General features: G+C 43.7%; 1 protein-coding gene across 2 annotated transcripts in view; it reads left to right on the top strand.

Moving 5' to 3' along the window:
- The window catches only part of HIPK1 (homeodomain interacting protein kinase 1), a 50,844-nt gene extending 36,290 nt beyond the window's left edge, over window positions 1-14,554 (top strand). The window contains exons 9-16 of one of the 2 annotated variants that reach the window (XM_027860354.1): window positions 47-168; window positions 1,111-1,245; window positions 3,942-4,081; window positions 4,613-4,789; window positions 5,302-5,514; window positions 7,107-7,348; window positions 8,561-8,691; window positions 9,618-14,554. In XM_027860354.1, the coding sequence (XP_027716155.1) occupies window positions 47-168; window positions 1,111-1,245; window positions 3,942-4,081; window positions 4,613-4,789; window positions 5,302-5,514; window positions 7,107-7,348; window positions 8,561-8,691; window positions 9,618-10,082 (1,625 nt within the window). In that variant the 3' untranslated portion in view covers window positions 10,083-14,554. Of the gene's footprint in view, window positions 1-46; window positions 169-1,110; window positions 1,246-3,938; window positions 4,082-4,612; window positions 4,790-5,301; window positions 5,515-7,106; window positions 7,349-8,560; window positions 8,692-9,617 lie in introns of both variants that reach the window. The other variant, XM_027860353.1, reaches the window with a different exon arrangement.
- Window positions 14,555-14,856: the final 302 nt, after the last annotated feature.

Raw genomic sequence — 14,856 nt, 5'->3', positions numbered from 1 at the left:
CTGGCTCTTCAGTAAAGCAATCTCACCATATTATTGTTCCTGGCAGCTGGACTCCAGGCACCTGCGAAGCATTCTGGATTCCCTGTGAGGATGGATAATGCTGTGCCAATTGTGCCCCAGGCGCCTGCTGCTCAACCACTACAGATCCAGTCAGGAGTTCTCACCCAGGTAAAACAGCCAGGACACACTGGAGACCCAGTAACTCTGAAATAATAGTTCGAGTTGGCTTTCACTGGCCTCTGACAACTGTCCCTTGTAATGGTCTTTGTTCTGACTAGCAGGTCTTTCTTGGTCATAATTCAGTGGACGTAAAACCAAACCTCTCTGGTGAATGACAGTAGTTGAGATGCTTGGTTCTGTTAGTGTGTTTTTTAGATTTGCAAGAGTAGAAACCAGGCACCAGGAAAGTAGGAATTCACCTGAGTGGGACTTTTCCAGCTCCTGGTGCTGGAATTGGAATCTTCCTTTTGATTGATAGTTGATACGCATATAGTACACACACTTGCTATTTTGATTCTAAAATACATGATATCCAGGTGGTTCTCCTGGTCATCTGAGTCTGGGAAGCTGGATCACAACCTCATATTCCTTTAAAGAAAGAATCCTTCTGTTTCCCCTGATCCTAGTGTGTTGATTTCATTAGGTCATAAGAAGAATAAATACTTGATACTTTTTATAGAACATGCAACTGAGAATTCAGGATGGCCTATGGTATGTGTATATAAATAGCTAACTTGTTATGATTCAAATGTATACAATTTTGGTCCTTGGCTATGTCATGAATTCTAAAATCTTAAAACCTTGTTTTGAGAGAGGGAATAAACAATTTTTTAAGTGATTTCTTAATTGACTGAGTTTCAAAGAACTAGTCCTCTGAATCCATCCCAGGAAAGATTCCTAGACTTTTCCCCTTGGTCCATTGGTATTTGGCCTAATGGGTGACCTCTGTGGAGAACTGAAGGGGAAGATTGTGCCTGGTACATGTGTTTATGTGATTTGAGATTGCTGATATGTGTCAGTAATGATTCTGGGGTGGGGCAAGTACTTTCTGAACCCAGTTAACCTGCCTCCATATGTTTGTTTCACTCACCTGCCTGATCTACGTTTCAGGGAAGCTGTACACCACTAATGGTAGCAACTCTCCATCCTCAAGTAGCCACCATCACACCGCAGTATGCGGTGCCCTTTACTCTGAGCTGCGCAGCCGGCCGGCCGGCGCTGGTTGAACAGACTGCCGCTGTACTGGTAATTCCCCTCACTTGATTGTGTTACTAACGGAGTTTCTTTGGTTTCTTTTTTTTTCTGTTTGTTTTTTGTTCTGTTTTCTCATTTTTTTTTTAACTTAGACCTTGCAGAGGGCATGGAAGCATGTGCCATCTTGTGGCTGTGTTCTTGCTCCATCTTTAATGTCTCATTGTTTTCCTCCCTGATACTTGCTGAAGCACTGTCTGACTGATGTTCAGTGTGGCTCTGTAAAGATTCCAGAACCCTTGGCTTCTGTTCTTTACCAGCCTAATGGGATAAGCCCCTGAAGAGCTTCTGCTAGCTTGTGTTTACTGTCCTAGCTTTGCCCTTCGACCCTTGAGAATAAAGGAAGTGGGCTTGAGTTTGGCTTGGCTACAAGGCACCCCTGGATGGCCAGCATGTGAATTTCTTGGCAAGTCATTAGCTTTCCTCTTTGTTTTGCTCTTTGAATCATCTCTGTACATAGAAATGTGGAAGGTGATGCTTAAGCTGTGGTTACAACTCACACCAGCAGTGCTTTTTAGTCTATTGCTTTAGTCATTGGTATTAACCTTCTTTGAACACATGGAAAGAGTGTCTAGCCTTTAATTATCCATAATCAATCAATGACAACTTCCTTATCTAGTTCAAGGTGTTGTTCCCTTCAGATGCTTTTAGATCATATTTCAGTTTTGGCTGAAATTAAAGGTGAGCTAATTTTTAGGGTATGAGATGCCCTCTATTTTACGGTAAATGTAAGTACCTCATCTATGCTAGGCTGTAAAGATATTTTTTTTTATCTAGAGATAAAAATGCATCTTACACTTATGTGCTAGGCTAGTATTTGAATTAAAAAAAATTGAATTGGGGGGAAGTCTAGAGTAGTAGCAACTGTAGCATTAGGGGAATGATAGAAAAAAGTGGGCCTTAAAGGTACATTTTAGGATCGATCACCATTTAAAGAGTGATTGTGCTTGTGCTTGACTTTTATTTTTTGCATTGGAATTGACTAATGGAGATCTAGCATTTCTCTTATTTGGAAAGCTCCTAAATTAGATGAGAAAGGCTTTTGAACTCCTCATGATGCACTTGGGGCTCAGAGCAAATTTGAATTTGTTCTTTGTGACTCATGTCAGCTACTCTTCTTCCCTGAAACACTCATTAGTTCTTGGGAGGACTGTCCTTTCACTAGTGCACAACTTGGTTAGATAGTATTTCGAAGCATTGGTGAAGGAACATAACCCTAGTCTCTAAATTAATCACGTCAGTGACATAAAGCCCACATAGCAAGGTAGTCAGAAATTTTTAAAACTTTCTTGACTCAAGCCCCTGGTTCTAACTTGCTTACCTGGAGTTTAGAAGTCTGGAGTGTTAGCTGACACTCCTTCTTTGCTGCTTTGACTCAGTTCGCACTAGCCATTTGCTAAGCTTTGCATATTTTTGTCTTTCCTCTGTCAAAACAGTTCGTCGCTTGGAACGCCAGATTTCTGCCTCACGTTGGGATGTTATTTCTTGCTCTGTATTAAACTACATGCTTTGTCTTGTGCAGGTGTTGGCTTTTGGAAAGACGCATGGTGTGACTTAACATATTTCTCTTTTTTTTCATTATTCTGCTTATGGTAGCAGACGTGTTTGCAGTTTCTCTGCTTTGAAGGCTTCTTGTTTGGAACCAGTATTTGTAATAAGTGGATCTGTTACTTGCAGAAATATTTTAAAAACACTATGTGTGTTGATGGTCTTGTAGTTTTAAATTCAAGAAACAGACCCATCTGTCCCCCCCAAGCATTGTAGGTGTATTGTACTGCAGAATATCAGTTGAAAAAGGAAGTGTGTAAATCTGCTTCCATTTTTTCCGGGAAATACTAGAATCTTGGGAGCAGCAGATGCAGTAAACATGTTTGCTGCTATGTGTATTATTAATAATATGGCATTTAGCAAAGCAGAAGTAATACATACTATAGTGATAAGTTTTTATGGAACTTTAAAAAAAAAGTCAAGACAAAAATTTTTGCAGAAATAGCATACTTGTTGGTATTATGAACAGATATCTTTTTTTTTCAGTTTTTTATTTTCATATTCTATAATCATGCAACTATACATATCTGTGTTTAGTTAGGTTGTGCTTGATAGCATAAGCCTGGATTTCTGCCAAATAGTTTGACCTTTGGTCATTCACATGTCATATCTCCATTTTTTTAAGTCTTTCTTTTAATCAAAAAGATGTGATAGACCTACTCTTTTTTTTTTTTGTGGATTGAATTGGTCTGATGCATGTTATCTGCTTACACTTAGGTTTGATAATTCTTTTTAATTTCATTGTGATTCAGCATTTTTCTATTCTTTTTTTAGGAATGTAGTCCTAGGTACTTTGTAGAAATAACACCCCCCAGCATTCAATGGAATTGTGTCTATGAACTCTGATTGTTTTTCTCTGCAGTACAATCAAAACTCTTACCATAGAGGTATTTTTTTCCCTCCAATTCCCAGGGGGAGAGCTTCTGGGATAGGTGGCCAAAAGATAGTAGTACTTCACTTTTTCCTCATGATAAGAATTAAAACCATGAGCCCCTCTGACCCTTCTTTCTTCTTTGTAATTTTTGCAAGTTAACAATCTACAAATAACTTTTTGTTTAAAACAAACTTTGCATTTAATTTTTCTCGAGGGGGCCAATGATAAGTCAAGTTTGGATCTCTGTATGTGTGCTTCCTTACAGCAGGCTTGGCCTGGAGGGACCCAGCAGATACTCTTGCCTTCAACTTGGCAGCAGTTGCCTGGGGTAGCTCTACACAATTCTGTCCAGCCCACAGCAGTTATTCCAGAGACCATGGGGAGTAGCCAGCAGCTGGGAGACTGGAGGCAAGTGTCTTGCTATTGCTTTGAGAGTGACTGTTCAAGGATGAGAAGAGCCGCTAGAGTGTGGGGGACTTTGGTGGCATAGGGCATGTGGGAGAATAAAGGGAGAAGGGAGAGACTTAGCCTTCTTTTAAAATCCCTGACAGTATATTATTCAAATCAAGTAGAGACATAAGGTCATTGAAAAAGCTGCTAATAAGGGAAAGATTGACCCCTAGGGTCAAGAAACATCTAGGTTGGTTTTAAATAATTTCTTGGCCAGCAATTTCAGAAAATGTAAGATGACATAGTAGGAATGTAAGCCTAATAATAATCCATGGGCCAGATTTTAAGAGAAAACCAATCTCTGTGTCCCCACCCCATCCCCTGCAACCCCTTTTCCTCCCCCCTTCCCCCCCCCCTTCCCCCCGCCACCCCTTTCCCTCCTTCCGTCCCTCCATTGTTTGGCTGCTTCTTTGCCTCTTAGCTTCTTTTGATTCTGTCTTCCTCAAGTCTGAAGAATTCAGTCTCTTTTGCTTCCTTCTGTTAACCCAGGAATGCCCACTCACATGGCAGCCAGTACAGTACCCTCATGCAGCAGCCCTCCCTGCTGACGAACCACGTGACTCTGGCCACAGCTCAGCCTCTCAATGTTGGTGTTGCTCATGTCGTCAGGCAGCAGCAGTCTGGTTCCCTCCCCTCCAAGAAGAACAAGCAGCCAGCCCCAGCCAAGTAAGTTGTTTCCATGGATGTCTAGAACCATGTGCCTGCTTGGCAGGATTTTGTTGCCTAGTACTCAGGGAGTTGCAGTGAAGTATTTTGCCTAATGGCAGGTCAGGTTTCGTAGTTACGTTGTCAGGGGAATTTTGGATGGTTCATCTTTCTGTCAGAGCAGGATGACTTAAGTGTCTGCTTCCTAGTCACTGTCATTCTTTCTTTCTGGGCTCAGCTTTTTCTTAATGTGTGAGATTATTTTCACATCTGTCCATTTGACTGGGAGGTCTCATAAAAGAACAGAGTTTCCCCTTGTACCTATTGCCCTTTGCTTAGGAACTGTTTATAATAGTGTATTTGTTTTCATTATAATTATTTTCTTATTGTTAAATCTGTCATTTTAATTATAAAAGAAAAGAAAAAACGACAGCTCTAAATGGGAAAAAAATAAAGTAGGGAAGCTGGTGAAAATATTCCTCATTTGTAGGGTTAAGTATTGGCCTTTCTTTCCCTGTGACCTTTTCTTGCAGAACTGTCTCCACATTGGATGTCTTACCTACCCAAGTCTATTCACTGATTGGGAGCAGCCCACTCCGTACCAACTCTTCCTATAATCCCCTGGTCCCTGTGCAGGATCAGCCCCAGCCCATCGTTATCCCAGACACCCCCAGCCCTCCTGTGAGTGTCATCACCATCCGCAGTGACACCGACGAGGAGGAGGACAGCAAGTATAAGCCCAGCAGGTAAAGCAGGTGGAAGGCTGTCTGGCCACGTGGTCCCTGCCCTTGGCTTCGGACTGTGGACTCCCACCCCACTGGTGACTCAGCTGAGCCTCTGTGGAAAGCAGGCGTTGTGACGGGAAGAAAGGACTCAGAGGAAAGTCATTTGGGGAGTGTGACCGCGCTTGAGGCTCAGTCTGCTCCTGAGATCCCTCCCTGAGCCCTGGGAACAGACTCAGCTGTGCAGTGCTCCTGTCCCATTGTACATTTCAGCCAACTAAATCAGTTTTGCAGAGAAGTCAAATCAGCAAGTTTTTCTTGAGCTCACAGGGTGCACTGGCCATGTCCTAAGTGCCTGGGGTGGGCCAGGATTGTTCCCACCATGAGGAACTTTATAGTTTAAACAGGAGAGGTGAAGGAGCCAAAACATGTAATACTTCACTTTTGTAGAGTATTTGATGTGTCTCATGAGCACGTTCACATGTATTACCTTATGCAGTCCTCACAGCAGCCCTGTGAGGTAAGCAAGATGGGCGTGTTTATCTCCATGTTAGAAGAACTAGCCTGTGTTATGACTTGCCTGAGGTCGGACAGCTAATAAGCAGCAGAAGCAGTGCTAGGATTCTAGTTTCTGAGATGTAGTTTGGTATTCTTGTCACTACACTGTGCTGCTTCCTAGAATGAACACAAGTAGGGCAGGTCAGAGACAGTGGAAGGATGGATGGATTGCCGCGGGGGCTGACGTAATCTGAGAAGCCTCCACAAGGACAACCTGAGACTGAACCAAGCACCAGTCTGATTTTCTTCTTCCACTGGCCAGTTTGCAAAAGGAAACCTTGGTTAGAAAGTTTGGCAGGGTTCTATGAAATGGGATCACCTCCAAATATTTAAGTTAAGAAGCACCAATATTTATTGACCCTCTGCTTTGTTTAGAACCCCAACTGGACATGATGGGGGTGGAGGGAAGAATGAAAAGGATGCCTTTGGAGAGCCAATAGTTTAATGAGGGGAGGTAGCGTGTATGTATGGAAAATAACAACAGGTAACAATAACAAAATAACAATATTTAGTTAATATATAAATAAACTCAGATGAATTAGTGTACTGAGAACCCCACGCAGATCACAGGAGTGCTCTCGGCCAGGTGGGCTTAACTGGAAAGCTTCCTTAAAAAGAAGTGTGGGGCTAGGGACAGTTGATAAAACTGGGTTTTGAAGATGTTGACTTGGATTGGGGGAGACTAAAAGAGAAGAACATTTCAAGTGGGGAGAAGTGGATTGTGCAGCAGCCCAGCAGAGAAGAGGAGCACAGAACACGTAGGCTATGTGGAACAGTATTGCTTAACCAACACAGAACAGAATCTGTTGGGAAATAATGAGGAGCGAGGCCGGGGAGATGATCTTTACTGCATGTGATGGGAAGTAGAGATTTCAGGCCGTGGGGTGTCAGCCACCACAGACTCTTGACTTCTCAAGAGTGACTTAAAAGTGGTATTTGAGAAGATTACTAGTTTTGCTTGGGATGTCTGTAAAGTGCTAGAGACCTGAAGCAGGCTCACCAGCTAGGAGGCTTTGCCGAAAGAACAGTTGAGTTTTCATGAACTCTCTCCTCTGCAGCTCCAGCCTGAAGCCAAGGTCCAATGTCATCAGCTATGTCACTGTCAATGATTCTCCCGATTCCGACTCATCTCTGAGCAGTCCGTATTCTACAGACACTCTGGCTACCATCCGGGGCAATCCAGGGCCCCTCCTAGAAGGACCTGGCCGGGCTGTGACAGATGGTCCCGGGGCACGAACCATCATTGTGCCACCCCTGAAAGCTCAACTTGGTGATTGTACAGTGGCAACCCAGGCCTCAGGTGGGTGTCTGACCGATGCAGAGGGACAATGCCTAGCTATGAAAGTCTTTCTGACCATCTAGGTTATGTTTACTTGGAAGTAACCTTACAGGCCTCTCCCACTTATCCGTGCTAATGTTGTAGAGCAGTAGCATAGCTTTTCCTAAAAATCAGCCCCTCAAAAAAAATCAGTTATGTTTGGCTTTGCAGCACACTATATATAGAATTGTTTTTGACAGCATTTTGTTTCAACTGATATTTAAAATGAGTGGCATTCCCTGAAGTATCCACTTACTTCCAATGGAGAGGTGGCTTAGATGTATGGATGACAGGGAGAAAGTGGCTTGGAATTACAAATTTATACCAGAGAACCCAAAGCTGGACAGTCGTGAAGTAGAGAGTTGATAGAGAAATTTTAAAAAACAATTACAATCGGCCAAGATTCCTTCAGATCTTAAGATAATGCTTTTAGTAGCAGTGTAGAAAGGACACGATCAGGATTATGTCACAGATTTCACTTTTTTTCTGTGTAGTCATTTCCTTTGTATCTGAGAGTATGGGCCTCCAGCTCAGTTACATGATTAGTGATTACTGTAGACTGTCCTGTTGGTGGGTGATGGATTCAGAGCCACATGGAATATGACTTTTTCCAGCATAGCTTACATAGTACATCAGTTGTGGTATTTCTGTCTGGCATTTGAGACCTGGAATCCAGGAACAGAAAACCTTTCCAGTGCAGGCAGGTGAGGCCTCAGCATATCAAGCCAAGGGACGAAATTTTCAGGCTTATAGGCCAGTGCTATTCCATTCTCACTGGAAAAGTACAAGAGCTTTAGGGAAGCCAAGAGTTCACTGAACCAATGCCCCACATATCCTTTTATACTGATGAGAAGTGGATCATAGAAGCCTGTTGTCTTATTTTGAAAGCAAAATGATAAAAAGATTGAAAAACTGATGTGTTGAGAACTTGTTTTGAGGGCAGTCAACTGATGCTCTAGCATTTATGATGGAATAAGGCTTTTTTTCCTAGCACATTAAAGTTATACATAGGCTTTGACCTTCAGGTGTTAATTTGATGAAATAGGAAACCTACAAAGCAGCATTCGATTGAATATAGTGCCCACTCCATACATTGGTGTTATGGGCATATGGAGTGAGAGTAATAATGAAATTAGATTAGCTCTCCTCAACAGCCATCCACCCAGGACTAACTCCTTCATGATCCTTTTCCAGGCCTCCTGACCAATAAGACCAAGCCAGTTGCCTCAGTGAGCGGTCAGCCATCCGGCTGCTGCATCACCCCCACAGGGTACCGGGCACAACGTGGGGGAGCAAATGTAGCACAGCCGCTCAATCTTAGCCAGGTGAGCATTAAGGGCCTCTTCTTCAGGCTATCTCCTGGAGAATCCCAGGTCCCGCCAGACTCTGTCCCCTTTGGCCTGCTTTGTCCTTTGCCGTATCTGCATATGTCATGTCTCTTCTGTTCAGCCGTCCGATCAGCCTTGCACTCCAGGTTCCCCTGCTTGCCCCAGAGGAATAATGTTTGAGAGCGTAGAGTCCAGGCCAATGCCTGGTTCTGTGTTCTCCGATGCTTTTCTGCTTCTAGGCTCCACCCCAGGATCTTTTCCTTCTCCTTCTAGCTCACAGTTAACTTCATCTCTACATGGGTCCAAGGAAAAAGGGACCCAATTCTCTGGCTGTCCAAGCAACTGCCCTCCATCCTGCTTATTGCTGGATGCTAAAACTGTGCTTCCCTCTTCCATCTAACCCTCTGGTTGGCAAGAAATGATAGTTTCATTGTTTGATAGTTTCATTGTTCTCTTCCTTGGCTGATATGTGGTGGAGGGGAGTGGGGAGGCTGGGAGGTTCATGACATCTCCAGGAAACCAGGAAGTACACAGGAGGGCATGAGCAGGCAGTGTGTGTCAGGCAGAGAGGAGGCATTGGAGGAGTCTAAGAGGAAAACAGAGCAAGAGGAAAATTTAGAAAAGAAGACCCTGGAAGGAAAAGCTAGCAAAGGGGTGCTCAGGTCGAATTCATCAGTGTGCAGGATGATGGATGAGCAGGCAGTGAGCAGAAGAAGGGGAGGGGCAGTGGTAATGGTTAGATCCCAGGAGGAGGACTGTTTGCTGTGGGGGAAAGAAGAGCTTGCCTTCAGCCGAGAAGGCTGGATGGTTTGGGAACCAGAAAGGCTTTGCCGGCTCTCCCAGGAGCCTTTGCTGCCGCCGCCTTGATGGTCCCGAGCCACAGTGACCGCATGATCGCTCATTACCCTTCTTCCTCCTTCCAGAACCAGCAGTCATCAGCTCCATCCCTGCAGGAGAGAAGCAGTAACCCTGCCCCCCGACGGCAGCAGGCGCTTGTGGCCCCGCTGTCCCAGGCCCCCTACACCTTTCAGCATGGCAGTCCGCTGCACTCCACGGGCCACCCGCACCTGCCACCCCAGCCTCACCTGTACACTTATGCTGCACCCAGCTCTGCAGCGGCCCTGGGCTCCACCAGCTCCATTGCACATCTCTTCTCCCCCCAGGGATCCTCGAGGCACACTGCAGCCTATACCACCCATCCTAGCACCCTGGTCCACCAGGTCCCCGTCAGTGTTGGGCCGAGCCTTCTCGCCTCGGCCAGTGTGGCTCCTGCCCAGTACCAGCAACAGTTTGCCACCCAGTCCTACATTGGGTCCTCTCGAGGCTCAACAATTTATACTGGATATCCACTCAGTCCTACAAAGATCAGCCAGTATTCTTACTTGTAGTCAGTGGGCATGGGGGCAAGGGCATGGTTATCCTCTGTTTCTGACATAGAGGTCTTGGAAGTGGGGAATATCAAGCCCTTCCCTTAACCCCACTTTAAAGCCCCCTGCTAGCCCTGTCCGGGGAGCCAGCCAAAGCAGAAGGAAGGTTGTTGGGTTTTTATCCCCTGGGAATCTGTCTCTGTGTTGATGGCATTGTTGTTGTCTCCCAAAGGCTGTGCTATTTTATTTTTTAAATTCTTTGTTTTCTGACAGTGTTTCTGCTGATTGAAGAGTTCAGCTCTCCACCTTCTGCATAGGGGGCCAAACCCTTCTGTTACCAAGGGAGAGGGACCGTTTGAAGGTTGTCCCCTGGAAAATACTTTAACTCTGACTTAGATGCTTTATAGAAATGCTTTTAAAGACAGATCCCTCTTTATTTAACGCCATATTGTTGTAACTGCTGATCAGAGGAAGATGCTGATATAAGGAGACTAAATTTTGATCACAAGTGAGGAAAGAGGAAACTCTCATTTTAAATTTGTTTGAACAAAGGCTTGTCTGCCTTGTAGGTTTTAGCAGCAGCTTGCACGTTACTTGTATGTTTGTATCAGGCATTCTCCCTTAAAATAGAGTACACGTTTTAGCTTTATGGACGTTTTTAAACTCTTGATGTTTTAGTTTTGTCTTGGTGACTTGGATTGTCCTCACTAGGCAGTGGCTGTTTCTGCAGAACTCGTTCCATATCACTTAGTGTTGCTCTTGGGGTGCTCTCAGTTACTTCTGTGCTTGATATAAAGCCGCGTGATCAGGCAGCTCGCCATTGGCTGGTAACTGAGTGTGGGGAAAAGCCACACCCATTGTGAAAGGTTCCGTGTATTTTTAAATTATTTTTTAAAAGTCTGTGATTCAGCTTAACTTTTATCATTGCAAAAGCCATTAAATTAAGGTGATTATTATTATTATTATTATTGTTGTTGTTGTTGTTAATGTTATTGTCTTTGCTGTTGTGTGGTTTTACCCTTCCTGTCTGAATTCTCTCCAAGATCTAATTGTATTATGTGATACTGGCGGAGGTGGGCCCGGCCTCACAGACTGTAAGGGAGGGGGAGCAGCGCTTAAGGGGTTTGTTTGAAATTTTCATTTGACACCGGATCTCTCCCAGGACAGGATTTCTTTACTAAGAAGCACAGGGCGTTTTTTTCCCCACTCTATTTTTTTTCCCCCTCACCTTGCCTTTTATTTTATGTGATTTGCTTGAAGAGGAAGTTAAAGGACATGTTGTGGACAGCTTTTTATACTTCAGAAAGAGTAGCTTCCTTGGTATGTCAGCAGTGAACGGAATGCTCTCTCATTAAGACTTATACAATATGTGCATGTTGGAATTGTGGAAAGAAAAAAAAAGAAAAAAGAAAAAACAGATTTTAAAAATTTATTACTGAATTTAAAAATATTTTAGAAGTTTTGTAATGGTGGTGTTTTAATATTTTGCATAATTAAATATGTACATATCGATTAGAAAAACTATAACAATTTTCCTGCTAACCCCAAATGTTCTTTGTAATCAAAATGTGTAGTGACTACACTTGAACTCTGTACTTAGTGTGTGTGTCTGACCCTCCAATGTTCCCCAGGGATGGAATTGATGTCTCCATTGTATTTAAACCAAAATGAACTGATCTGTGTCAGAATGTCTGTGAACAAATTGCAGTTTTAGAGCACATCACCGTAGCACTGAGTGAGAGAGCAGCGGAGGGAGGCACCCGCAAGGAGTGGAGACCTTTGGATTGTTTTGCACAGGTGTGTGTGGTGAGAAGCTGTTTGGTGTGTGTCTCTTCCCTCCCCCCCCCCCCCCCCCCCGTGCGCGCCCAACCCCCCCCCCCCTTTTATTGTAGTGCCTTATATGATAACTGTAGTGTTTCAGCCCCGTGGACCCTCCACAGTCCACTGAGCTTTATGTGAGCAGGATCCGTAGCTAGCGTGTTGTGTAAATGCATTGTTCTCAGTTTCCCTGTCAGCATTAAAAAAGAATTAAAAGCAACTCTGCTTGATTTTGAGCCTCAGCTAATTTCCTCAGAAACTTTGCTTTTCATGTGGCTCTCATGCTGTGTATTTGCTGCCTTGCTCCTGTGAGAGAGTTCAGGAAGCAGGTGATTAAGAACCAAGCAATATTAGAAATTTAAAAAAAATTTTTTTCTAAAAGCATGTGCAATCACTTTTAGGATGAATTTTTTTTTCCAGTGTGGCACTCACTCTCCTGCTAATAGTTGACATTCCTTGTAAAATATTTGCTTGTTTGGGGGGAATCAAACCTTAAAAATTGATGTGTTTATACCAAAGAGCCTGTTGTGTAGCTCATTGTGTCCCCGTTTCATGAGGAGGAGCTTTGTGATCCCACTGGTGACAGGGAACTCACAAGAGGTTTCTTAGTAGGAGTAATAATAGTATCAAGAGGGAGCTGAAGCCCCATGGGTCATGAGGGAATGTGTGATTTCAGTTAGCAGCCTGTTTATTCTTGGGGACCTTCGAGCTGTGGGATTGTCCTTGTGTCCTGAGCTCCTTGCCCAAGTGAGTTGAGGGTATTGAGGAGAGGAACAGTCAGGTCCTCAGAGTATTTGGAGGTGGGAGGACTGGTTCTGTGTAGAGATGGTGTCAGGGAGGTGCTGGATGGAGACAGGAGATTTCACTGGGCCCCGGGCAGTGAGCTCTGAGCCGGGGTGAACACTGAGGAGTTGTGGAGGTGTGTGGAGTCTCTTCGTTGTGAGAAGTCGGGGCTTCCGAGATGGGACAGGTAGGCGGTCATTTGTGTGGCCTGACAGGAGCTGGTCTGGCTTGTGTGTATTTTTTAGTCATTTCATTAAGGTGTCTTTTTGGCACTGTCTGTGTCACAATAGCTAAGCAGTCCCTGGTATTGAAAAGGGGTTTTTATTTTTGTTTTTTTTTTTTGGTCAACATGTGTGAACTTCATGTCTATTTATTGCCAAGCACATGCTGATTTTCTTACCCAGTACACAAGTTGTTTTCAATGAAATTCCTGTTCTTGTAACCTTGTTCTCCAGGGAACAGGATTCGTGTGTGTGCGTGTGGTGTGTGTGTGTGTGTGTGTGTGTGTGTGTGGTGTGTGTGTGTTTGTTTTTTTCCATAAAAACGACGAGATGCAGAAAAATCTACCCTCTCAAAGCCAACAAGTGGATCTCATTTAAAATATAAGCCTGACTCCACTGAGGAAGAAATGACCAATATCGTGTGCAGTTATATTAATTACGTTTCTAGAGTTGTGGCTTTAAGCATATTAGCAATTCTCGGTCTGAGGCTGCAAATTGGCATTTTAGATTGACCAAGATTACATTGCATGTGCTTGCTGAGTAGGGTGTTATCTTGAGAAATGGCTTTAGACTGTCCTTGTAGCTTTGACCAGATGAGGGAAACCTACTGAGCTTAGTGAGTAGTTGGGCTGGGTCAGAATGACCTGAAATCAAATCAGCTTAAAGAAATCTTGCCAAGCCTCAGGCCCTCCCTCAGAAGGTGCATTTCTCCCATCTCTTACTACAAGGCAAGAGGAAGCAGGGAGTCCTGTTGAAACTGCTGTCCTCTGTCTGTGGTGTGTGTTATGTAGAGGCAGAGGCTACTGCAGGCTCTTCAGGAACCCTCATGGGGTAACAGAGTGACCGTCAGTCCTGGGCTGGGAATCCTGGACAGAGAACTGCATTTTGGGCCAGTCCTGCCAATTCTGAAGTGGCATCTGTCTGTCTGCTCATCTCTAGTCAGAGCAGTCAGGGCTGTCCTCAGCCGGCCACTCAGAGTGATTAATTTACACATCTCATTTCATCACTGTTATGCAGAATCCATTGGTTAGGATGGTTTGTTTGGGGACAAGGCATGAAATGAAATTGCCTCTCAGTGACAGGAATGGCCTGAGCCTGCTTCCTTTTTGATTTTTTTTTTTAAACTGATGGATGGTGCAGCATGTCTACATGGTTGTTTGTTGCTAAACTTTATATAATGTGTGATTTCAGATTCAGCTTGAAAAATAATCTCACTACATGTAGCAGTACATTATATGTACATTATATGTAATGTTAGTATTTCTGCTTTGAATCCTTGATATTGCAATGAAATTCCTACTTTATTAAATGTATTTGATATGCTAGTTATTGTGTGCGATTTAAACTTGCTTTCCCCGTTTTTCTGGTTGTGCTCTTCCTTTTACAAACCTCTAGAAACAGGTAGTTTCTGAGAATTACTGATCTATGTTTGTATTGCAGATGTACTTAGGGGATATGTAAAATAATCATTTTAACAAAAGAAATATAGATATTTAAAATTTAATACTAACTATGGGAAAAGGGTCCATTGTGTAAAACATAGTTTATCTTTGGATTCAATGTTTGTCTTTGGTTTTACAAAGTAGCTTGTATTTTCAGTATTTTCTACATAATATGGTAAAATGTAGAGCAATTACAATGCATCAAATAAAATGGGTTAATTTTCTGATCCATATGACTGTGACTCATCTTGGGAAGAGGGTGAATGGGGCGGGGCATCAAGGAATGATCCATTTCGGGATGGCAGCATTCTTCCCTGTGGATCCAAAGAAGAGCACTACTGACGAGCTCTAGATGTGCATCTCTGTGAGGAGCACTTGCAACTAATGGGGCTCCCAAAGCCCTCTTGGGCCCATCTGGACTAGGACCTAGAAGCAGGCCTGGCAGCAGCAGGCTAATTAAGCTTTATTTTCCCACTGTTGTCAATAAACATCCACTGCAGCAGAAGAAAGAGGAATTACCCCAGGAAGATG

Source organism: Vombatus ursinus, unplaced genomic scaffold, assembly GCF_900497805.2.
Source record: "Vombatus ursinus unplaced genomic scaffold, bare-nosed wombat genome assembly UNPS02014179.1, whole genome shotgun sequence".
In the NCBI taxonomy this organism is placed as follows: Eukaryota; Metazoa; Chordata; class Mammalia; order Diprotodontia; family Vombatidae; genus Vombatus; species Vombatus ursinus.
The sequence above is the reverse complement of the archived record's forward strand: the minus strand, read 5'-3'. Positions and strand labels throughout refer to the sequence as shown.